At 42.9% G+C, this 26,481-nt stretch overlaps 1 protein-coding gene across 3 annotated transcripts in view; it reads left to right on the top strand.

Annotated features, from left to right (window-relative positions):
* Window positions 1-26,481, top strand: part of RUNX1 (RUNX family transcription factor 1) — a 152,934-nt gene that overhangs the window by 99,210 nt on the left and 27,243 nt on the right. For 2 of the 3 annotated variants that reach the window (XM_085242623.1, XM_085242635.1), the window contains exons 5-6: window positions 4,290-4,394; window positions 19,208-19,399. In XM_085242623.1, coding sequence (XP_085098749.1) covers window positions 4,290-4,394; window positions 19,208-19,399 — 297 coding nt within the window. The remainder of the gene's footprint in view (window positions 1-4,289; window positions 4,395-19,207; window positions 19,400-26,481) is intronic. The other variant, XM_085242631.1, reaches the window with a different exon arrangement.

The raw sequence follows: 26,481 nt of genomic DNA, 5'->3' as shown, positions 1-26,481 counted from the left end.
CACCCTCTGTGTGAAAGATTTCTTCCTAATATCTAACCTAAACCCCCCCTATTTCAGTTTAAAACCCTCTCCCCTTGTTATATATGTATATACAAAAGTTTTAATGGCACATCTATGATTGGCAGTAAAAAATCCCCAAAGCAAAATGCAGGAAGTGTGATCACAGCATCTGTTGGCTCCCTTCCACATGCGCAAACCTCTGAAGCTTTAATTCTGTTTTCATTCTGTCCTCTTTTGGTTGATCCTTCTTCAGTGGAATTAATCTTTTTGTGTAGTTATGAGATGGATTAAAGCGAAGGGGTATATTTGAGGGGTGGATTGTCTTCCCTGAACTGTCTGCTCCCATTCCCCCTTGCATCTGCCCATGCAGCCGTTGATTTTAAGCATCCCTCCTCCCCTCCTCCCCCCCTCGGCCCCGCAGTTGCATTTGGCCGTGACACTGCTTAGAGTTGACTAAAGCAGCTCGCAGGAGCTTCATGTGACCATGTTGTCACTTAGGATTCATTTTTTCCCCCTCATTTCCTCTTGGACATTCCCAAAGGCGGTAGTTTACAAGCCTATTGCTCCCTCTAGAGCCCATCAGTCCAGTGCGGGACTGTTCTGGGGGACGAGTGACATAAATCCCTCTCTGTGCCAGGTGTGAGCTCATGGTTCTCTTTGCCTCCAGACTCAGACAGATGTGATGCAGCTGAATGCAAAGTTCAGGTTGCTGTGTTGCAATGCAGCATGGGCACAACACCTTCAGATGCCTGGGAACTGGAGGTTGATCTTTGCCTTTTGCTGGTTGAAGAGCATATTGCTGAGCAGGTGTTGGCTGGCACTGTACTCTGCACTTGCTCTTAAGTTCTTACAGCTTTGCACAGCATCAAGGGATCTTGTAAGCAATCCTGTAAAGTAAGAATCTGGGGACAACTGGTTTAATCTGTCTGACTTTGGCTGTCAAGTCAGCAGCAATTCTTGAAGGCACAATTGACAGTCCAGTCTCTAACCAGCACTTTGACAGTCTCTAGTCTCTCTTTCAAAAATGAGTGTTGTATCTTAGCCAGAACTGCTACTGTTTCCATTATTTTTCTGAAGGAGTACTGACTTTAATGCTCCTGCAAAATAAACATAACCAGGCAATTTTTTCCCATCCTAATTATGTGGGAAGACTCGATGGAAGCAGTGAGTCTTGTGCTCTTTCCTTATGCATGTGAGGGGATGTGTGATGTCTGTCGGGAGGATTTTCAATGGCAGATCTCTGTCCCACATCAGGAGAATTTAATCTTTGGGCTCAACAGGTGTTCTGTGGCTGCCGGGGGAGTTGTGGAGAGCAGCAGTCTCTGAAAGGACTCTTGCACCCAGCAAGGCACAGCTTGGTGTGGATATTGCCTTTCAAGCATTCCACCATCGGCAGAGACTCCCAGAATGATGGTGTAGGGTTTGGCTTAAACATATGAGGCATACATCTTGGACCTGAACTAAGCTCTGTGTGATTTTCTGTAGTTTTATGGGACCAGAGGATCTCAGATTTTGGTGTCACTCAGTGAAGGACTACATGCTAGCTTGCTGTCGCTGCTGGACCATAACCAAATTGTCATTGTGATTATTTGAAGCATCTGAGCTAGGCCAGCATTTCAGCTTAGTCCTTCACTCAGGCTGTCTGACAACCTTGGAAGCACCTGCTCCTTTATAGTTTATAGATGTACTATCATCCCAAAGCAGGTACATCCATAAAACACGCATTTCACTAACAATACCTACAATCTAAGCCTACCTTTGTCAACCAGACATACAAATGAATAATGTAGAAGCTATGACTAAAAATTATAAAACCACTTAATAAAACTAAGTGTAAATGAAACAGAACCACCAGAGAAAAACACAGGCAGAATTACTGGTAAGCAGCAATGAGTGACACATAGGTTTATGGTTATATAGTCCTGTGGTTAACCAGTATGTGGTTAATGAATACTCTTCTGTCAACAAGAAGTAAGCTAAGCATCTTCCTGCTTTTGCCAGCTCGTATCACAACCTTAAACTGGTTCTGAGGTCTCATCTGCTCGGTAGCAGATCTTGAAAGTAACTTCACTCCCCTCTTCTAATTCATTCTGGTCTCATAGACTGGTGATGGTGCCTCATTCTCCTGAAGGTAGTTATCTTAATATCTTCTTTTTCTGCGTTTTTTCTATCTGGAAGCACCATGAGGGCCTTCGAAAAAAATCAGTTGACTACATATTCTAGCAAAACAGTAGCAGCACCTTACCAACTGCATTAGCAGTTGTCAAAAAATAAAGCTGGGATCAAGATGAAAATGCTACAGATTAGTAAAGGCAATAATATATATTTTGAAAGTCTTTTACAGCCTTGGTGATCTAGGTGTTGTATATAATAATATAGGGAATTTTTATTTTTTTTTGCTAGAAGGAAGATCTACAGGCGCCTCTCTGATATATGAGTGTAATTAGAGTTTTTTCAGAAGAAAGCTTACTGAACTTTACTCCTGATGCCGTATAGAAAAATCTGGTCTACAGGTGTAAAAACATCAACGAAGCTTTATCTTGTAATTTAGCATCCAGAAATAGCCAGGAGCATGGTGATCCTTGGTCTTGGTAGATGTAGAACCCAAGAGTTGAGGGCTAAGGGCCCTCAAACAGGGATTTAAAATTACTTTTGCTGCTGTTGTAGTTCTTTTGATCTCAGGGAGTGCTTTCTAGTGAGGATGTGGAGGTGGGAAGATAGTGGCCTGAAGTCTGGGAGGGTTGTGTTTCAGCTTCTGTTTTCTCAGGGCTGTGAGTCAGGATTATTGTCGGATTTAGTTGCAGGAGCCAAAGTGGTTAGCATTGCTGGCCACAGGCTTCCTGTTAGATCTTGGCCAAGACACTTTATCTCCCCACAGTTCCTCATCTGTGAAGTGGGGAGAATACCTCTCTAATTCACTGGGCTGTGATGAGGGCAGTTTCCAGTAACAGTTATATGTGTGTGTGCCCGCTGTGATGTTGATGCACACCATTAGCACCAAAGTAGGAACTGCATTAAGAGAAGTATTGAATTGCGAGTAAATGTGCATAGAGAAGGGGGGGGGGAAATGTTGCTGCTGGAGGCAGGCATTTATACTTGTATTTACATTTATATTTATACAGATAAACCAAGCAAATTATAAAAATGGGAGGTCTTATAAGGGAAGAGGCTCAGCCTTCAGGGGGGCTGGAGCCAAGCAGTGAAATGAAACAGGCAGAGCTGTGTGTGCCTGGAGGAGATGAACCTCAATTTTCTTACAACAGTTGCTGGTAATATAACTTGGGGTGATGGCCCTTATTGTCTTGACTGATAATGAAGATACCAGTATCTGAGACCTCCATGATGCTGAGATAAGGATGCCAAACCTGCCAACAGCCAGTGTTTTTATCACTGTCCAGGCCAAAGCCATGATAAATACAAACACGAGATCTTATCAAAGATAAGGAAAATTACTTTTGTTACTGAAAAAATGCCTGAAGTAGTACTGGCATTGTCCAAAAACAAATCCAGAGGTAACAGGATTTGAATGCTTCATGGTCACAGGGGGATACAAAACCATCCCATCTCCCCAGCAGCTATCCAAATGGGCTCTTTTCAGATCTCATAGCTGTGACATGTGCACAACAGTTTTGAAAAGGCTTTCACAGTTTTCTTATTGAATAATAGAGGAACTGAGCGTAATGCTCTGCTATGTCTTCATAAAATGTTTTAATTCTCTGCGGACAGGCTGTAGGGATTTTTTAATTTTTTCCATTCCCTTGTTTCTTGGCATTGCAGTAGCAGATTACTTTTAAAGGATTTTGGTTCATAATATGGAATTGATCTAATACTAGCTTCAAACACAAAGCATGGAATCTTACGATCCGCCTCGGGGACCTGAGTACCCAGTTCTCTTTAATTTTACAAGCATTTTTGATCAAATTCCCGTGGCAGTTTTGGAAGAGTCGACCACGATTTCTAAGCCTCTCTGAACTAACCGCCTTTAAAAAGTTCAGATAATGCACCAGTAGTCTAGTAGATCAGATAAACTGTAACTGTTAAGGGTAACCTTATTTTGCAAACAAAGTGTAGAAGATTTACATATAAATTGATTTTTTTTTCCAAATGCTTTGAGCAGTTGCCACGAAGGGAATGCATCCAGCAGCAGACAGTAATGAGCCCATGCTGCTTCATATCTGTCTGCAGATACGGACAGCTAGTGGTTAGTGTCATTTGGTGTGTCCTGATTCTGTTTAAAAGGACAAAATGTTCTCAATACACATGTTCAAATACCTTCTCTCCTCTTGCAGGGAAAAGCTTCACGCTGACTATCACAGTCTTCACAAACCCTCCACAAGTAGCCACGTACCACAGAGCCATCAAGATAACGGTAGATGGACCACGCGAACCCAGAAGTAAGTGAACTAAAAGGAGCATTTGCAGAAGGTCATGTTGATTATTTAGCTCAGGCATTCCATCACCAGCTGTATGCAACGCAACAGCACCCAGTGCATGTGGATCAGTGGGTGTGCCTCAAGCCAAGGCTGTCCTATGAGTGGTTTTAATTATGCCTTCCTGAAGATTTATTTTTCATGGGTGTCCAGCTGATCTAGAATATGAATTACTTTGCATTTATAAAGTACCTACCTAAGGATGGTTTGGATTGTACCCAAAAGCTGACAAAAGGCATGTTGGTAAAAGGTGGGCAGCATATACCTTATGCATCATTCCTTGCTAGTCTCATCTTTCAGATGCTAAGAGGGTTTTAAAGTATTGGAAACCAATACGTCATTGATCTAAGTCTTCAAGCTCAGCCACCCTGAAGAAAGAAAGAAATGTCTGAGAGGCAACACCTGGTTTCTCCCTTGTAGAGTTCACTGTGCTTCATTCCACTGTACAGCTTGGGAAAACTGTAATTGCTGAGAGTGGTGCTTCCAACAAGCAGATGCAATTATCCCAGTGGGACACCCATTCTCACAGACAGGCAATGTTTCCTTTTTTTCTTTTTTTTCTTTTTTAAGAATGAAGCTTAAGGAGAAGACAAATGATTTGATATCCCAGGGGAATATCCACACCGTTCATGCATGCAGTTGTTTTCGTTAGGTTAGAGAGGGAAGGTTGCTTTGTTTTGGGGGAAGTGAGGGTTGCACAGGTAGGCAGATGTAGGTGCTTCTCTGGCATATGCTCTGCCTGTTACCACAGGCAATCTTTAACCTCAGAATGTGGAATTTTCATATTTCTATCAAAATGCCCTGATGTAAGTTGAGGTTTGTGGTTAGTTTTTCACTCCTCCTGCACACTTGGCAGAAGTTCTGGCTATTGCTTAAGTGGAGTCGTCCTGGGAGAAGAAAGCAGTAAGATTCAAACACCCACTAGGGAATGAGACATGCAGCTCGGGGCTACTTTAACTGAGTGGTGCAAGAGAAGAAGAGTTTGAAACTTGAGTTTAAATAACTTAGAAAACTGCTAATTTTCATATGCATTTTTTTAATGGAGCCTTCATTTGCTTGAGTTGTGTCATGATGCTGCATGCACTTAGTGGAAAAAATCTGACCTACGTATATTTTTTAAATGCTGCCAGGATAATGCTTCTTCTTCAGTTTGTATTTGTGTTGTTTTTTGCTGTTTTTTTTTCTTTAAACTGAAAGAATTTCCCTGAAAAATATCCCTCGTGAACCAGGCACCAGGTTCACAACTGTGCACATAAAATAGATATTTGTATATGCAAGCTCCAGGTTTGCATGTGTAATTACCTGGATGTGTTCACAGTTTGCATACAACAAATAAGCTTTGTTTTTTTAAATATGAGTCTGCTAGAATAGTAAGACACAAAAATCGTCCTGCAGGCATACCCTACTGTTTTAGATCAATTCTTCAGTTGGTATAGTAGTTAATATTTAATGAGATTCTACATTTTAAAAAGGAAGTAGAAATATAATATATACTGGAGCAACACTCGTATCTCCCTGACTCAAATGTATGTAAAAGCTTCCTTGTAAATGATTTCATTTTGTCATAGGCAAGCCAGAAGTACAAAGGAGTTCTGTACTCAAGGAGGCTTCACATGTGCCATGAGCAGAGGTCAGCTCCTTGGCAGGAGAGTACAGCTCCTTTTATTGCTAAGTCACTCATGATGCAATATGGAAGAGATTCTGCTTCTTTCACTTCTAAGTGGGCTGCAAGGTCCTGTAGGCTGACTTGTCACCAGCTTAGGAACCGTGGCAGCTGTTGCTATCATAAAATCACAGAATGTTTTGGGTTGGAAGGGAGCTCAAAGCCCACCCACCGAAACCCCTGCTGTGAGCAGGGCTGCACCCACCAGCTCAGCTGCCCAGGGCCCCATCCAACCTGGCCTTGAGGCCTCCAGGGATGGGACACCACAGCTTCTCTGGGCAGCTGTGCCAGCACCTCAGCGCCTGCTGGGGAAAGAATTTCCTTCTAACATCTAACTTAAATTTCCCTTCTTTTAGTTTAAAGCCATTCCCTCTTGCCCTATCACTGTCAGACCATTTAAAAAGTTGCTCCCCCTCCTACTTATAAGCTCCCTTCAAGTACTGGAAGGACACAGGGAGGTCTACCTGAAACCTTCTCTTTTCCAAGCTCAGTATGGTCTCTGCTGTCCTTATTCCATGTTTACTGAAATACTAATGTGGCCTGAAAGGATGAAGTGCTACGAAGGAGGGAAAAAGTGGTACCCAGACATTTCTCCCTTCCTTTTTCCTCATATGTTTGGAACAACCCTGACCACTATTTTCAATGAAATTAATAGGTTGTAGGAAAAAAATGAAAATAATAATTAAAAAAGAACACCAAACCTTTAGACAGATTAACTTAAGAAATAATAGAAACACGTTCTTTTGACTTTAGAGAATGACAGAATAAGAACAATTTTTAGGCCAGAATCAAAAGGGTTCTAAAGTCTTTCTTTTTTTAATGATAAAGGACAGCCTCTTATGCTATGCTTGTTTGGAAGAATTAAAAAAAACAACTTCAAAAAGTAATGCAAAGCAGCAGTTGAAGCCATTCTTGGCAAGCAGAAAAATGCTCAGACCAAGGTCTCTGAAGGCGAGCATACAAACCATAGACTTTTTGGCTCACTCTGATGTGTGAAGATGTCACAATAGGCAACTACAGCACAATGTGTATCCTTGTATACATGCGTACCACCCCTCTCTGAACCAAGTCCTGCCTTTGGTTTTCAGACTGGATTCTTGCATGTCATGCCATACATTTGGTCACAATGTACAGTCTGCGGGCAGCTCTTTGCCCATCAGCCTTTTGCATATATAACTATATGTACATATATAACGGGTGATTACTTGTGTGAGTTGCTTACAGCATTGCCTTTTTTTTTTTTTTTTTTTTGCCACTGAATTTCTGACTATCCAGATGATTCTTCTCATCAAATTTTCAGGGTTTGTAGAGAGAGCCAAGGTACTTAAGAATCTGGCTTTTCCTCTGCTGTCTTCATTCTGTATTCTGAAAATCTCTTTTAAGCTTAGTATTTTCATTCTCCAGCTTTTCAGAAATGCTTATTTTCTTCCTTTTTTTTTTTTTTTTTAATAAAAAGAAATAATACTGCACCATCAGAGAGAAGGGCAAGATGACCTAACCCATCATTTTCTTCTCCAACTTATATGATTCTATGATTCATAAAGCAATTTATGTTTTTATGAGCTAAGTCCATGGGGAAAATCATTAGCAGTAACCAGATCAAGAGTAGTGCTCCTGATGAAAATACTTTTGGTTAGGAAACTTGGTAGAAATAGTATGACTCTAAAATTAAATATTTCCCTTAGGCCATTTGACCTACTGTGTATGTCTGCTCAAAAATTAGGTTTTTTCTTCTTTTGACTGCTTCTTTCTGTTTTTCTCATTGAATTGTTTTAACCTACATAGCTCTGAAAAATTCACTAATGGACCAGGTGCCTGAAGACAAAAATGAAAGGGCTGCACAGATTTCATCCCAGCAGCCCTGAACTGTCCAAGGTTAAGCTGTGCATTAAATGTGATTATCCCATATTGGATATGTGGTTTTCCCAAATACTTTTTTGGCATCCTTGTATCAAAGGGCAGGATACTGTGAAGCAGGCAGGGAATAATATTGCTAAGCAGGGTTGGAGAAGGAGCTTTAAAGGCTGCTGGCTGAAGAAATGCCTTTCGAGGGACAGTTGCTGACTTTTGCCTCCTGGCAGAGCTAGCCGTGGGGATGCACAGCTGTGGTCTACCACAGCCCAGGGCACCCTCAGACCTTGATCTGGAGTGGTCCTGACTCGCTTGTGAAGTTTGCAGAGAAGCCCCTGGGCTGGATCTGCTCGGAAGGAGCATCTTCACCTTCAGCCTCTTCCTGCAAGGAAAAGCCACGCAGTTCTCCAAACCTTTGTTATCCCAGTGACCTGAAATAGCATGAAATGCCTTCATTTCTTGCTTGTTTGCTGCTGCAAGTGCCTCCATCTGCTGAAAATTGAGACTAATGTGTACCGAAGAGTTGTTTAGCACTGTGAGAGAATGGGAGCCATCACGTCATTGGAATAGACCCACCATATGAAATTTGACTGTGGTTTTTCAGATTCTTCCACTCACCTGGAGATGTGCAGTGCTTAAAAGCTTCTTGGCAGAAAATGTGTAGAGGGAAATGTGGCATTTTTAAGTTCCTTTCGATATAGCAAAATCCCTGTACTGAAATGTGAGTGTGGCTGGGACTCCTTCCCTTTGCTAACACTAGCTGCATGGCACAGACTCCATGGCGTACCGCCCTCTGAGGATAGGAACCCAAACTTTCAAATCACTGTTTAAAAATCTTGGCTTAGACACTTACCCCGGAGAGTTTCCAATCTAAATAAATCTTGTATAGACAAAAGAAAGGGATGGGCTGCAAGAAGAGCCGATGGCTGAGCAGTGCTGATTCTCTGTGCATATTTGCATCCTTGTGTCCCATTGTCTCATTGACACTGCCTGATGAGTGGGTGGACGGATGTTTAAATTACAAGCATGCTCTGGGGACATCATAGTCAGCTTGTGCAATGGCAGTGTACAAGCCTACAGCAGCTGTGTGAACTAACAAAAGATTTCTAGCCCAAATTCAAGCAATGTGACTATCTGTTAGTGGTGCCAAACGTGCCCTAGTTGTAGGGACATCATTTTTGTCCTGCTCATTATTTCCTTTTTATTTTATATACCAGCATCCTTGAGATTTCATGGTGCAGATGCTTCCTTTCCACCTGGAAAAGGAGGATTGAGATTATTTTCCACAGCATTTATCAGTCTCACTGCTGAGACAGTGGGGAGAGTTGATGTTGGGTGACGGGGGGTGGGGAGTTGGTTATTTTAATTTAATGAAATTGCTACAATACTTGCAAGACAAAGTCTTGTGTTAAGCATTGCTATAAAGACTGCTTTTCTCTGAGTGTGGGAGCTCATACATATTTGCTTTTCTAGGCTATAAACTGCATTTTTTAAAGATAGACAAAAGTGTTGACAGTATAGGTTCTTTCCTCACATAAAGTAGGAAAAGAGGAAGTAAGAGTTGTTGTGATGTAGGCTAGGAGCAGCCTGGTACTCTATAAATTATTTCTGCCCCTTGTTAGAGTCACTTAATCTTACACAGATCTTTTTCTTTCTCTCTTGAATTAGTGTGATTCAAAATTGAGAAGGGTTTGTACTTTCCTTTTTCATTTCTTTCACTTTTTTCCATCTTTGCCAATTTAATTTTTGCACTGAACACTCATTATTTTATTGCCTAATTGTAGAACATCAACAAAGACAGTGGTGTTTTTGTTTGCCTATATTTGCACGATGGAATTTTCAAGTATATCTACCCTTGGTGTAGTTGTACTAAAGTTAGTGGGAAAATTCTCTGTAAGTGTGGCAAAAGAATTTAGATGAATGTTTATTCATAGGATCACAGAACGGTCTGGGTTGGAAGGGAGCTCAAAGCCCACGCTGACCCAACCCCTGCCACGGGCAGGGCTGCCCCACAGCAGCTCAGGCTGCCCAGCAACCTGGCCGTAAGTGCCTTCAGGGATGGGGCACTACAGCCCATTCCAACTTACAGAAATGCTTCCAAACCAGCCAGCAGTTCTGACATTCGTCTGTCAAGTGCACTTAACTACAGAGAATTTATCGCTGCTGAGATGGATAGACAAGTCTTTTTTGAGGGAAATATTTTTTCTGTATTTTTCTGTAGAAACACAAGAAAGGTCTGCATAGATTTCACATGCATTTGTGTGAGCGTGTATGTGAGAAAAGCACTGACATGCAGTGTGCTGGTAAGTAGGTTGGCCGATGGGGATGTGACTGTCTGCTGGTCCCCTCTGAGGCCCTCACTCACTGAATCTTGTTCAGACTGTCCATATCTCGATGCTGCATGGGTGAGTCCAAAGCATGAGGGAGAGCAATGCTTAGGTGAGTCTGTGTCCACTCATCTTCTACACTGTAGGAGAGAGAGTTGTCTGTTGTACTACAGCACACTGTGCTTGTTAATGACTGCAACATACCCTAAGGAGCAAGAAGAACGAAAACATGGCCCATGCCTTCTTTAATTGTAGAGCAGATAAAGAACAGACTGTGAAAATGGGAGGAGACATGAGAAAGAATTTAACTGGCCACAGTAGTAAAGTCTAGTAGTAGAGTTCAAGCATTTCTCTCTCTCTCTTTTTTTTTTTTTTTAAATGGCTTTAGCCCTTTGTTCTTTCCTGGCAGAGTGATGTTGTTGGAGCCTATTAAGCACTAAGTACACCAGGCTGCCTTCTCCGGGCTGACCAGTCAGGAAGAGTCAGGCTGTGTCATAACCCCAGCACGTAAAGCCACACAAAACTTTCAGTGACCATGTTGATTTAATTATTAAGGATTCTGTTTGTCTGAGTCTCTCTGCCTCTCCTACCTGCACCCCGCGTTATGGGCTGTTCTTCATTACCTGCTCTACCTATCTTCGCAATCTAGCCGCAAACAGTTTTGGTTGACCACACCACTTCCCTCTTGAAAGTTAATACTGTTTGACTCATTCTGCACTGCTAACACCAAGCCAAAGAAAACAAGCCAAAGAATAACCTGCTTGTGTGCAGTTTGGAAACTTCTCAGAGGCCCTGCTTTCAAAATGCTATACAGTAGCTTACTATATCTCTCTGCAGCTGCAAAGAAAATGAGGAAAGCAAAAAATGGTTCAAGAACCTAAAATAAAGACACGGCAGAACCACATGAAATTTATGAGCTTTCAGTGAACTGCAGTCTTGTGTAGGCACAGTGGCACATTAGTACAGAGGAGGGACTACTTCATAACCTACAGATAAAAAGATTCAACCTCATTTCTTTGCAAAAGCAGGTATTTGCAGCTACTCTGTGAAGATACCACCCACTGGCCTTATGGAAAGTAAAGGTCTTTAGTTCAAGAGAAGCACATAACCTGGCTACATAAAAAGTTTTTGCTTTTTTTTTTGACAGGAACAAAGTTTGTCACAAGCCTTCAACATCTGCCCAGTCAATACCTTACAAGGGTAGATTTACTTTTGTGTTGCCAAATTCCCCTGGTTTATGTGAACAGTGAGCCATGGGAATTGACTTTCAAGTTCTAGGTCCTTCATTTATCCCTGTATGAGGCTGAATTGGGGAAATCTTCTATGGTCCACATACATTTCAGTAGGCTGATGAAACGAGTTCCTGTCCTTCAGTACTACTGTGTTAGTGCAACTCACTGTTCCATGTGTTTGGCCTCTCAAAGGCATGCAGTGAAAGCCAGTGCATCCCCACTTAGCACAACCTTGGCTCAGAGGGCAGGGTTTCAGCTTCATCCCAACTAAGTCTGTGCATTTAATTAGGAGCCTGATCACCTTCATTCAGTGGAGTTGCAACCATCTTCAAAGGGTTTCTCAGATGGTGGCTTAGTCTTTGCAGTCTGAGACTTGTGTTTCTGCAGCTTATTCCTTGGACAGAGGTCTGTTTTTGTGGCAGTGTTTTTCTTGGTTGCTGGCATACTTGTTGGTTGGCTGGTTGTTCCTAATTCTGCACCTCCTCTCTCATCCCTATCTTCAACTATTATGTCTCAGCCTATGTCTAGAGGGTATTCTTACGGCAGTTTGTACATGTGGGAAGATGCAAACTATAAAGAAACAAAAGAGGATTTTGGCAATGTGCTGTTTAAGTTAAGAGTCATTAAAGCTTTGTCAAGGAGTCAGGATTCTTGGAGTATATATATCAACATGGGGGAAAGGGAAAAGAAGGTAAAGGGTATAATTTGCAGACTAATTTAACTTCATGAATAGTTTCTTCCCTCAAAACTCTCAACTCTCAGTTCCCTTACTTTTACTTCACTGAGGTTCTTCCAGAGAAGAACCCACAGAATAATTGCCCTTTGACAACAAAAATAGAGGACAACTATATGTCATGTTCATTAGAAGTTTTGGTGGACCCATATCAAGCAAAATAGGTGTGGTGTTTTGGTGTGTTTTTGTTTTTGTTTTTGTTTTTTAATGTGTGTTAAGATTTAAGCAGAAGTGTGTTTGTGCATTGCTGTTTGTTAGTACAGCACAGGCTGTACCAGCAGAGCTGGAGGGGAGGAAGCATCTTTCCTGTCTTGGAGCAATTTCCAAGATTGCTTTTTCTGGCTGTTGTAACTCAGGGTGAACGTGAGACTTTTCAAGTGTTCGTCAGGATCAGGGGCCTGTAGTTGTGCACTCAGCATGCTTGGCTGGAAGGAGGATGACCAAAATCCCCAGGTTTTGCCTTTTTTCAGGAAGGGTGCACACTTCAGCCCACCAGCATTCATCTCAAAATGTAGATTCTCCCAAAGCAACAGGAGAATTAAATATGGATAGAAATGGAGAGAGAATGTCTCATAGCTTGTAATTAGGGCTCTCATCTGGAAAACAGGAAAGTGAAGTTCATTTTCTATTACAGATCAGGCAAGATGGACTTGATTCTGACTCTCAGCTGGGGGCAGGACTCCCTCTTGTTGGACATTTGTGGCTTGCTCTATCCATAGCATATCTATAGCATTATGAGGTTTTTGGGTTTTTTTTAATGTACTGATTTTAAGAAGTAGTAGTATGAAAAACAGTATTGCTGGGAATATTTAACTCCTACTAAAAAAACATAGGAAACAAGTGCCCCAGCTGCTCAGCAGGAGCTGCAAATTACTACTGTGTGTTACAGCTCTGTGGTGAGTGTGGGGTGAAGAACCCCAGTGGAGAGGCCATCAGCTGCCTCACATTTCCCACGGGCAAAAGTCTGCACTGGTGGAGCTGCTGGAGAGCAGTGAATGTGCCACATGAATCCTTGTTTGCCCTCTTGGCATCACCAGACACTTGTTTAACACACAGCCAAATTGGATTATTGAGTGGAAAAATTAAATGCAGAGCAAAGGATGACACCTGAAATGTCTAGCATGTCTGCAGTTAGTCAGAACAACAAACAGATTTTCCATAAAGGCACGGAAAGACCAAGGTTTGCCAGGGAGCTGATAGAAGAAACACAGCTGGAAAGATTTCCCGTTGTCAGTCTGACTGTGTTTGGCATTACATGGTGCTGGCATTATTTGACATTTGGCTTTTGAAGGACATCTGGATGTCAGGCTGTTCATTGTGCCAGGAATGGTGCATAATGCCCTGTCTCCTGATCACGTTTCCCAGTACCTCGTGCCTAAGGTCACATTGGGTCTGATGACCAACACTGCTTCTGCTCATAATTACAGACACAGCACAAGAATGTTTAGCATAATATCCTGTCTGCCGTCGTGTTCCTACTGTCTGGAAATAAGGCTTTCCTTACACGGTGCTTAAGAAAAACAGCCAAAAAATATAATTGCTGATGAGTCTACTCAATGCTCTGTCTACCATCACCCTTATTTCTCCTTGCTGCAGCACTGTTTTTAACAGAGGAGAAGGAAAACATCCTATAGCTTGTCTAGTTCCTCTACTAGTAGCATTTTACACAGTATTTTTAACACTGTTCAAGATGTTGGTGTGCTTCAGTGCGCTCCTGCAGCGATCTCTGCAATGCCCAAATGTGATCTAAGTCCTTTCCAAGTGGTGGAGGCTGTGGAGGAAACCACTCTTCAGTCTGGTCTCATTTTCAACTGTCATCTTCTAGAACCCCATAGGCTGCCATATACAGAGCATACCTCTATACAAGATCAGGTCTGATTTAACCCACAGTAAATGGTGTTACATTGGTTGCTGTTTCTGCATAGATACCAATTTAGAGAAAAAAAAATGTAAATTATTTTATAGGACACTTTACACACAGAAAAATATTATTTGCTTAGGCACTATCTCCATTTTTAGCAAAAAAAAAAAAATTATTTTGCAAGCAGAACAGCTGATCTTCAAGCTTTTGTATTACCCAGCTTTGTGATAGTGTAGAAATACTATAACTCATTTTTGTTTACAAGACTATGTATTTTTTGCACCAAAAAGCATGTGCTCTCATCCTAGAATAATGCGAAAGAATATAATTTCTTCTCATTCTTCACTGCATACAGAATAATTGGATATATTCTAACTCCATGGTAAAATACAATGTTTCCCAATTTATTAGCTTGGCACAATGAAACATGGCTTATTTTCTACCCAGCTAGAGCTGGAACCAAACCAAAGCTGTTCACACAAACAGTCCTGTAAAGTGAAGATGCTTAGATCAACTTCCAGTGCAGTTCCAAAGTGATGAGATGTCATTAAACCAAAGCATCGATCTGATTGGATCTCCCTGCTTTGGCAGAGCCTGGACAGACACTGTTTTCTTGTGTATTTCCATTTATTGGATTGCACAGGGAGTGAAAAGCCCCCTCTTCCATCCTGGGTAAAAGAGATGCAGAGAGAAGAGAGGTGTTTTGCTCCCTCTGGGGACAAAGGGCTCTGCTCAAATTCATTGCGGCTGTCTCCTACTGGACACCCACTGGGATTTTGGTAGCTGCAGTGGGCAGAGGAGGAGCATGGAGGGCCTCACACCTCCCCTGGATGTGTGTGGGATGAGGGCTGCGGAGACACATCATTCTGGTTGCTTCCACATCCAGCATTCCGAGCTGGTGGCTGCTGTCCAAGCTGAGCACTCCGCTGCCTCTTGAAGTCTATAAAACCGAGTTTCCTTCATATAAAGAGGGAAAACACTTCAATGTTTTGTTGCTGTAGAAGTATCAGAAAAACTAATGTTTTCTTTACACTCCTTGTTTAATATTCTGTGTACAGAAAAAATCTGCATGACCTCACTGAGGCAGTATTTGAAAGGGATAAGGAGGAAGAAAAAAGTCAAGAAACACCCAATGCTTTCCCAATGCTTTAATTTAGCCAAAAAGGCTGGATATCCTGTTTATTGTAAGCAAAGGTTCAAACTCTGCTTCCCTGAGGGAGAGAGAGGCAAAAATGTCACCAGCTCTCCCCTTCACCCTGCCTGATGTTGGGAGTGCTGTCACTGGGGTGCACAGCAGCTGAGGAAATTGGTGTTGTTCAGTCTGAAGAAGAGGAGGCTCTGGGGAGATATCATCAATCTCTACAACCACCTGAGAGGAAGTTCTGGTGAGCTGGGAGTTGTCCTCTTCTCCCAGGTAACAGTGATAGGATGAGAGGGAATGGCCTCAGGTTGCACCAGAGGAGGTTTAGGTTGGGTATTAAGAATTTCTTCTCAGCACGCGCACTGAGGCAGTGGCACAGGCTGCCCAGGGAGGTGGTGCAGTCACCGTCCCTGGAGGTATTCAGGAGCCGTGTGGATGTGGCACTGAGGGACGTGGGCAGTGGGTGTGGTGGGGGTGGGCTGGTGGTTGGACTGGGTGATCTTAAAGGTCTTTTCCAATCTTAATGATTCTATGATTCTATGGCTCTGTGAAGACTAGTGATCTGGGCACAGTGCTGAGCTCAGAGAGGCAGGCATACACCACAGGTTTGCTGTCTGACCATAGGCAAGCCACCTTGTTTCCCCGTGATTCAGTTTTCCACTTGTAAAATGGGGATAATAATAGACCTGTGCTTTACAAAGGTGAACTAAGGACAACTTGACTGCTCTTTAAGCAAGTTATTTAGAGGGTAACTTCAAAGTAAAGCTAATAAACACAGAAACACAAGTCACCCTAGCAAGGCACTGCCTGTGCATTTATAGTGGCTTGGGAAAACTATTTATATTTGTTACATTTTTCTGACACAGTTCTTCACTTTCCTACCACAAAAGCAGGTTCTGTGCTGCTACCTGTAGCAACTGGCAGAGGAGAAAAGGTTGGATAGCATTTCTGACTGGGGAAAAAATAAAAGTCAGTTTTGGAGGTACATCTGAGATGACAATTCCCTGATATTATCTGTAGGTAGTTCCCACCACAAACCTGCCACATATAGACCAAAATAAATAGGTGAGCAGCCCCAAGGAAGAGCCTACAGGTGCTGGTTCTTTGACCAGCTCCAATGAACATGAGTGGGGTTTTCATGCATGTCAGGAAGCTGCAAACTGAGACACCCTCTGTCAGTACCCCAGATAGTTAAAATCTGGGGCTTTATGTAGTGGATGGGCAATGAAGAGACTTGCAGAGGTATGTTCAGAAGTGGGGTGCCCTGTGGTAATCCCAGGAGGATGCTGCACTTTTGGTTAATTTAATTCAGACACAAATGCAGTGCATCAGAGGGGAAGGCTGATTGCTGCCTGGTTGCCTAAACGTAGCCTGTAGGACCTGCTTGCCTGTGCATGAGGCTGCTGGGCTTTGGGATAGCTTGGGGCCGTGGTGAGAGCTGCAGCAGACTGGCCAGGAGAGAAGAAAGCAGGATATGAGGAGGTCAAGCTGCTGACTTAACAGCAGAAAATGGCTGAATTGAATTCAAAACGAGGAGTAAATTACACTGGGGATATGAATTTGGAAGGGTCTTAATCTTGGCTCTGTAAGACCTCAGGTCAGGCTGCTGAAGCTTAAGCTAATCCAAATGCATGAGGTATTTTACACATCTTGTATGACTCCATGTGTTCGTGTTCGAGTCCTGTGTCAGGAGCAGCATCCAGGTCCGTGCTGCTGACAACTGAAGCACTTGCTCTTGGCCCACCAGAATGTCAGATAAAAGTCTTTTTCATCTTTCTCCCCCCCTGCACCACCTCCTTTTTTCTTTTTGGAAGCCCTAATGGGTCTCTTTAACAGTGAAACCTCAACTATATAATATGTCTTTTTATATTTTATTTTTTTTTTCCCCTCTTGGGATAATTTATAGCACAGTGTGGAATCTGAGACAGTTCATGCTGTGCCAAAGGGCCTGGCAACAGGAAGAAACGCTGAGCCACTGAGATTTGGAACCATAATGCAAGTTATAAAATTTAATTTTAGAAATGCAGCTACTGGGAATTGCTTTTGAATGTACATTTTCCCCTTAGTGCATAAAATAGTCTTGTGTCTTGATTACGCTGTTAGGGTGGCATGAAAGAGTGCTCTGTAGAGTAAGGGACATACAGAGCTTTTTGTTGCTTATTCACCGATATGCGAAATTGGAAGCTGGGTGTTTATAAATGTTTAGATATTAAATATTATGGGAATGTGTGGATTATTTGGAGGAGTTTTGTATCAGTCCATTTCACTGCTGATGCCTTGAGCTCGGGGAAGACTCGCCAAAGGAGCACAGGAGGTGGAGAGGCAAAGGAGGTGGAGATGCACAGAAGCTGCCAAAGGCAACTTTTTATTGCAAGACAATGAAAATCAGGAGCAGACAGGCAGCAAACTATGGTTATCTGGCAGAAACTGTGGACAACACCACCTTCTTCAATGGAGCAAGTAGAACTAAAGATGTCCATTCATTGACCTCTATGCTAAACATGTGAGACACATTCACATCAGGACAACAATGTGCTTTCATGTTGAAAGGAAAGGGAAGGAATAAGCAAAGATTCACAAGGCAGCTGATTTCTTGATTTCTTGAGACAAATGCAAAGTGCAGATTTGAGACTTGGGGAAAAAGAGGGTTGATGACATCCATGTGAAGGTACAAAGCGGAAGGTGCCCTCTTTGGAGTTGGAGATCCTATTCCATTGACTGAATATAGATGGGGTTGGGGTTTCTCATAGTGCTGCTGCAGTCAGTATCTTGCCCTCCATTACAAAGAGTATCTTTGATAGGACAATCTGTGTTTCAGAGACAGTCCTATTTTGGTCTTTCTGCTAGGAGGTTGTTTCCTGTGAACTGTAAGAAGAAAAAGGCAATAGGTTAACTCCTAAGAGGGTGCAAACGAGGATAGAAAATTTGTGTTTTCATCGTGCCTACCAGAAAGCAAGTGCTGCAGTAAGTGAAGTATCCTTTATGTGTGCTGTGCACATTGCTGCTGAGCAACATTATGTTTTGTGGCAGCATTACACTGAGGGTCCCAGAGCAGAACATTGATGGGCAGCAGCTAGAAATGCATCACCCTGCATACCACTCATTGCTCCTAGCTAAAGTTTATCTTGATACCAATCCTGCCTGTGGCGGGACAGGTCTCTGCCCTTCTGGACAAACCTGGATGTACCCCAGTGCCATGCTGGAGCAAGGCCTTTCCAACTTCTTTCCTGTCCCCTGGCAGCCCCAGAGTGCCATGGGGACAGCATTCCAAGGCCTGCCTCGGCCAGGCCGTAGGCCCTGTTGCTCCCACCTGGCCGAAGTTAATGTCGCTGTGCTTTATCCTATGCCGCCATGTTAGGGTCTGCTTTCTTATAGTTAGATGTCTGGTTGGACCTCATGTCTTGGAAACTCCTAATGCTACTAAGGGAGAATTCATGACCTTGCAGCTGCACTTCTGCCAGCTTCTGGTGTTTCTTGCCTATTTCTGTCTGGAAAGCAATTGCAAAAGGGTCCAAAAATGAGATTTGTTTGGGTTTGTTATTTTACAGCTCCACAGTACTGAGCACAGTACTTTATGACAGTCTGGGGTTGAATTTCAGATGAGTTACTCTGATGCGGGGTTAGTACAGGGACCGCCACAAGTTTCCTCCTGTTATTCACCCTGTCAGACGTTACTTCTTCTATAAAAGCCTCCTCTCCCAGAGTGAGCTATAGTAAGTAGGCACTGCTGTTTTCAGTGGGCCTGGTTCTTCAGAGTACACCATGTCTTGGGCTGCCCCATGATATGGTTTCAATGCCATATTTGTTTCTCCTGTCCTTGCAGAGAGATGTTCTCAGTATAACTTCAGATAGCTGGTTAGATACTTCACCAGTGGATGAGGGGTTTAAAAACTAAAATTAAAAGAAAAGTCAACAGACCTCATGTATCAGTGAGATTTTCTGATCTTTTTCCCCCCCCTCCCACAATAGGACATCGTCAGAAACTAGATGAGCAGACAAAGCCCGGGAGCTTGTCCTTTTCAGAGCGTCTGAGTGAACTGGAGCAGTTGCGTCGTACGGCCATGAGGGTCAGCCCACACCACCCAGCCCCCACACCCAACCCACGAGCCTCCTTGAACCACACCACTGCTTTTAACCCTCAGCCTCAGAGTCAGATTCAGGGTAAGTACCCAAAATCCTCCCCTGCTCGCCCAGCACCTGCCCAGCCCTGCTGAGAGCTCCTGGGCTCAGATGCTCCCATCTGTCTTTTTTGGCTGTCCTGAGACGTGCGGAAGCCTTGCAAGTCTTTATTTTCTTGCAAAGGTACATTATGGCAGGCTTTTTTAATATTTATAGGTGTATTACTTGATGGGTAGCTATCAATTAATGGTAGCTAAAAAATAGTGTTTGAATGAGACAGAAGTGCTGTCAAGGCCTTGATTTGGCCTTTCGTGAGAGGCAGTTGCAAAGAGAGCTTTAGGCAAAGGACCTTAGAGCCAAGATCTGAATGTGAGAGGGCTGGTTTGAACTTATTTCTGGGGCTGGTGGTTATCCATTGGGTTGTATTTGATAGAAAACTTATAAAATAATGACTCTGGAGTCCAATTTCCTCTGAAATGGAGGTTCACACATACGCCAGTGAAACCAAGCAATCCAGTAGGAAACCTCATCTGCCTCTGCTAGATCTGAGTCTGTCACTGCTAAGATCGAATCTGCCACCAAAATCTGTTGCAACTAGTAAGCAAAGAATCAGATCACTACACTCAACTGATAGCATAATTTGCAAAATGCATATCGAGGTGCAGATTCATAGTGAGATGCCCCCAGAGGAAGGATGCAGAATGGTACATGTTACAGTGAGAGTTGTTCTCAGGGTAGTTTTCCTCTGGTCTTCTCCCCAGAATGAAATGGTCATAGTTGAGGTTCTCTGCTGATGCTCTGGGGAGAGAGATTTCTTCAACGGGTTCTTTTTTTGGTATTTATTTTTAAAGTCAAGGTTTACTTTTGTGCATACAGAAAAGATTATTGCTTATAGAATATAATGCTTGCTGCCTCTAGGGAGGTCTTAGGCCCACTGACATCTATTGCAAGCCTGCTGTTGACTTTACAGGGAGCAGAAGTGGGTATTTTTGAGAAGTATACATTGTGTTGTAAAAGGCAGGGAAAAAAAAAAAAAACACAGAAGGACCACAAAGCACCTTCCCTCCCTGGATCTAATCCTGCAACTTGTCAACCCACAACTCTCACCTCATTTGCCATTCTGAGCTGTAGAGCAGGCCATGCTGTGGGCTTCTGCGCACAGCTCAGCTCCTGCAAAAGCTAATGCGTGTGCTGCTGTGGCTGCTCAGCATCCTGCAGCTCTGTTTGTGGAGGTATCAGTCACAGACGTGCATTCCTTGGCTTCTTGGGAACTCTATATGCTTAGCAGAGTATCAGATTCAGCCACACTTATCCCCCTTCCCTTGTTCTGCATGGAGGTCCCTCATTGGGATGGCTTCTCGCCTTTCTGGGGACTCAGCTGCTCTCTCCAGAAATACATTTAGTATGTTGTTCTACTTTGCTCTCCATGAACATGGTTTTAAACACCTGCAGATGTAGCTCTGAAGGCAGCAGTAGTTGAGCTGGTAGTGTTTCTCATTGGTGCCTTCCTCCAAAGCTTCCTCTGAGTTCCCCCTAGTCTCTGTGTCCACAATTGCAAGTTATGCTAGGACCTCCTTGAGCAACTTGTTGAAGCTGCAGTATTTGCTGGTGAGGTAAACTGAAGTCTGAGTCCTCTGTGATGCTGGCTCCTGCTGTGGGCACCTTTTGGCTGGCGAGGCTCATCTTTGTCCCTCTGTCGTAGAAGAGCAAAAGGGCTGGGTGGTGATAAGGTGCATCACCACTGGTATGTTTGTCAGTGCTCAAAGCAGGGCTGGCTGTCAGGTTGCTCTGCTGGGGGATATCTAGAGAGCTGGGGTATTTCCATTTGTATTTTTTTATGTTTCAAAAAGAGATCCCCAAAATGATATGTTTCTGACCCTTGAGAGCACAGGGTGCTTTTTTTATGTGGGCAGAAGGCAAAAAAACCCATACATTGCTAGTAGCAATGTAGCAGCATCACATTGTGCTTTAACTCACACCTTTATGAATCATAGGCTACTCTTCTCTTCATCCAGGCCCAATTATCTTTTTCAAAAAAACAAAGCTAACTCAAAATAGACATCTCAGAATAGTTCTTGGATTTAAAGGGGCAGGTTGCCATGCCACTAAACCACTGTTTATTTGTTGAGGTTTTTGTCTATAAAAGGATTGAGGTTAATTTTAACTTCCTATTTTACCCAGTCTTGAATCTGAGCATAAAGCTGCCTGTGTCATGGATACAAGTCCAAGCAAGTTAAGAGACCATGAATTGCTATAATCGAGTTTTATGCTTCTTTCATATCACAAGGAGCAAGCGAGTACACCTGTTCATTTAAAACTTCTAACCATAACCAATTCACAGACAAAAGGGGAACAAAAGGGGAACAAAAGGGGAGAGAAGGCTTCCACTACATCACATATGTTTTAAGTTGAAAGATTACTTTGTGCAAGTACTGAGCGTATCGTGTCAAAGGCTTTGACCCAGCTCACAGTGTAAGGAAATGCAGTTAGAGCTCAGACAGCAGCTAACACTTCATCCTTAACTCACTCCTTCCTTTGCACAGAGGAAGAGAAAATAGAGCTATGTGAGCTGGGTTGCGTTGCTATTTCACAGAATCATAGAATCACAGAAATTCCAAGATTGGAAAAGAGCTACAAGATCATCCAGTCCAACCATCTACCTATCACCAGTAGTTCTCACTAAACCATATCCCTCAACACAATGTCCAAACGTTATTTAAACACCTTTATGAAAGTTTAGGCAAAACCCTTGCAGAGCATTGGAATTTACACATGCAATAAATGTAAATCTTTATACGTATTATGGCTGAATTTCTTCTAATACCTAGTTTGAACCAGACGGTCAATATATAATTAGTAATTTTACCATGGTTAATGTTAACTGGAGTAGGTAGATCCATAATGCAGGAATTTTAAAAATATGAATTCATATGGTTCCTTTGTAGTATGATTTTTTTAAGGGCCCATAGAAATGTTTTATATCTGTAAGTCATCAACCTTGGAAGGTATTTTTCTGAGGCAATAACACAGAACTAATAAATAGTCTAAGCAAATTAGGAGGTTAGGAATATCATCCTAAAATGTCTGCAATTAAATTACTTCAACCGTTTTCATTTTCACATTATTCCAATGAAAGCTTCCAACCAGTGATTTATTAATTACCTGTGAGTTGGAAAAATAGATAGAATAAAGCTATTTTTCCTGTCTGGGGAAAACAATCACTGTAATCACCTTAAGCTGTATGCTTCTGTTTCTGTTTATGCTTTTATAGCCCTAAAAATATCTGAGCTTTCTCGCTCACTTTTTTTTTAAGTTTTGTAACCTTATATGTTAAGTTTCAGCTGGGACCGTGTTTTTATGAGCAAGACTAAAATCCCTGGAAACGAGAGTCTGTAATAAAACTGCTGACAGATCTTTAACCAAAGCAGCAGAACCAGCACCGATGGCAAAGTAACAGAGATCGTGTCAAGATCAGCTTTTTGAATTAGCAAGAAACTTAACGATGGAGAGATTATTTTGTTACAGGCCAGCCTTTTGTCTTCCTCCAGGTGCACTGTGCTTTGTTGAGGAGACATTTCAAGGTCTTTGCTATCGTAATCTTGCTCTGCTAAAAACAGCCCGAGTTTATCAGGGTTCTCATGAACAAGGGAAATGCAGTAGTGAAGTCAAGGGCGGTGTTTAAGCGTGGGGAATTAAGGCAGCTTTGTTCTTGCTATGACTGCATCCTGCCCCAATTCCTAATATTTCCACTTTGAATCAGCTCAGCAGGCCACGGGTTAGCAGAACCAGAAGCGTGCGCAAGGCAGCTCTCATCGAAGACAGATACACGGCCTCCCAGGATCCCAGACTCGCCAGCCCTTCCCCCTGTGCAATATGCTAAATGCCTGTATTTTCACATCCTCTGGAGCCATGTCTGCCTCTCCCTGTCATTCCCTCAGCATATCATCATCGTGTTTCCACTTGATTAACCACCTGATCTCTCCATCCCAAAATACACTCCCAGGTATCTCAAGTGAGTTCCACCAGAGCTTGGCACCCTGCCAATCAGCACCTTCCCTGACCGGCAGGGTTGTGGCAGGTGACCATTGGCAGCCCTCATGTTGTTTGCCAGCAACGTGGCCAGTGATGCAGTGCTCCAGGGCTTTTTCATAGATGCCCAGAGCTCACCTCCCTGGCTCCAGAGCAACATTTCTGTACCATAAGCCAGGCTGCTTGAATTTTGTGAGTGGCCATGGCACATCCCTTCATTGAAGATGAGCAAGGGAACATGGGAACAAAGCAGGAGGACACAGGGTGAATGAGAGGTGAAGCTGCCCTGATTCTGAGGACCCATAGCTTGAGTGCCACGGCCACTGGGAAGTCGCAGGAAATTTGGTGAATGAGTTTGGTGTTTTCACAGAATATTTGCAAAACAGATCTGTTTAGTTGGAAGATTTCCAACTGGCTCTGTCAAGAGGAGATGTTATAGGGAGAAATATCTTTTTACTGAAAGTCCAATACATTTAGTTGATTCATCTTTATGTCTGGACAGATAATGCTGTAATATTGCCATGAATAACCTCAGCAGCTTTTCTCTTTAAAGGGTACGGTGTCATTAGTAGCATACTCACCCTACTATTTATTTGCTGTGTCATAAACCAGCTTCCATGTGAAGGGATGAGTACAATAGTGCATGAACCAGATTAGCATACTGAAAGCCATTCTCCTCTCATTCAGTCTAACAGAATTCTTCTCAGGGGAAAAATCATTCCTCTTTCACAACACCTACTAACAAATCTGTGTAAACCTCCTTCTGAAGGGTGCCCAGGCCTATCCAGTAGCTCTGAAGGCAGAGGTGCTGTTGTTTTTGTACAGGGTTACTCATGTTGACCAAACTGGAGCATGTTTTTTATGGAAGTTTGCTTGAAAGCATAAATTGGAAGGAAACATCATTAGTGTGACTCTTTGCCATTTGCAGAAGCAGAAATCTAAGTTATGTAGCACTTCTGGCCAAACAAGACTTCTCATTTTGCTGTGAAACTTAACACCTTCTATATCTATATTTTGGAGAATGTTTGTGAGGTTGTAGTGTATATAGAATGTATTCTATGGAACGGAAGAAAATGGGTTGTAAATATTTCTGGTAAAGATGTAAGCAAGAGGTATGTAGCATAGAGAAATAGCCCTCGACTTCATCATGTTCATTGTTTCTTGGCTCCAGCCCTTCACATTGCTTTTCACTTTGCCATTTTATCCTTTGTGGAAATAGGCTCCTTGCATCAAGATGTATGGCATTCATTTGATTTGTAAAGCTCTTAACACCACTGAGATCTTCTCCAAATATTAATTTTGACAGGAATAGAATTTTGTTACTTGCTAAGCTTTTGCTTGCGTGCGGGGCTGGTTCTGTGTGACATAGGAGAGGGATTGTTAATTGCCAGAAGCTGCCCAGAAACAAGAGCGGTCTCAAGGAATTCCCTGTGTTTGGTATTAGAAACTTTCATTCCACTATCACCTCCCCATCACCTCCTCACCTGTTGGAAGCAGGACCCTATTTTGCTATTTTCAGGTACCATAGGTGGGATATGCATTCACAGCAAGACAGAAATTTCTAGAAAAATGTCATCTGAGGTTTGACCCACGATCACCCAGTGTTCAAGAAAAATTAAGCACTGGGTGCAAAATGAGCTGTTAGAATGATAGGAGGAGCACAGAGCTTACTTTCAAGAGATCAGCAGTCAAGTTTATTGAGAGCATCAAATCAAAGGCTGTGAGCAAAGATAGTTGCAGTCAGTGAACACAGCAAAGGGGCTCTACACCAGGGAGGGAGGAGCCCTTTTTGTGCTAAAAGACCACGCTGGCTTGGGAGCAAGTGGTTATTCTCTAAGTTGGCCATCAATGAATTTAGGCAGGAAATTGGAAGATGGTTCCCGGGAATTTGTGCAGCCCTGGCAGCCTTCCAGGGGGTGATTAGAGACAAAAAGATGTAATTTAAGACATATTTTAGATGTTACTGCACAATATAGGACGTGGCTGGACTGCATGACCCCAGAGATGCTTTCTGGGCTCACATTTTGTTCCATTCAATCAATTCCCTGCACCTGTGGCTTCAACAAGACCAAACGAGGAACATTTCATTCTCTGGGACAAGCAATGGGAGACTCAAGTGTGTTCTCAGTGCTCTGCTCAGTCACCTCTCAGAACTGAGACACAGTCTTTGCCTGTAGATTCCCAGTGCCTTCCTGGCTCCCACCTTCATCACCATGTCTCCAGCACTCCTAGGACAGACTTCAGCCAGCTCCCCAGTGCCTGCACTGCCAGGCACTGCATGTGGGTAGCCAAGGCTGCAAATCTTGTGCCTGTCCCACTGAGGAGAAGACCTCCCCAGATCTTGTGGCAGGAAGCCATCCTTGAGGCATCCACATATCAGAGGCTCCTCAGCCTGTTAGAGCTGAGGCAGCTCTAGGCAAGGAGGTGAGCTCCTCAGCCCCAGGCAGCATGCACAGCTATAGGGCACCAGCCTTGTTCAGGGGCCCTGCCTGCCTCTTTGCATGCAGCTCTCGGAAAAAAAAAAGGGTTTGAAACCCTTTTTCATCAACTTAACATGCTAATGGAAAGAGTTATGTAATGATGTTTAATCCAGAAGATTTCCAAGTGTCGATATATATCAAAGATACTGATCTTTGTATTCCAATTGCCTGGCACTTCCTGAGGTTATAAAAGCAGTAGATAAGGCAGCAAATATGTTCTCAGTGCCCAAGCAACATCTCCACTTACACAAATTTTCCTTATGTTTTTTCTTTCTTTTTTTTTTTATATCCTCAGCACGGCGCATCCTAGAGCACAAATTTTACTGAAGACATGACAACCTTGGTTTTTAAGCAGAAGGAGAGGAACTTAGAAGTCTTTTTTTTTGTCAAAGGTTTTGCCTAAGGTTTGACAGAGTCAGTCTGGATACCTTTTGGCAAGCTGTTTGAAACACGAAAACTAAAGAGATTTTTGGAAAACTTGTCACACATTAAAGGTATCTTAGCAAGATTTTAGTTAGTAGCCAAATATGTTGGCCCCAGAGAAATCAGTTACAATGACAGAGATGCCTTTGGAAATGCCCTTAGCTGCCTCAATGAATATTCTGGGCAGTGATA

This window comes from Meleagris gallopavo, chromosome 1, assembly GCF_905368555.1.
Source record: "Meleagris gallopavo chromosome 1, MGAL_WU_HG_1.1, whole genome shotgun sequence".
NCBI classification, from domain to species: domain Eukaryota; kingdom Metazoa; phylum Chordata; class Aves; order Galliformes; family Phasianidae; genus Meleagris; species Meleagris gallopavo.
This window is presented reverse-complemented; position numbering and strand designations above follow the sequence as displayed.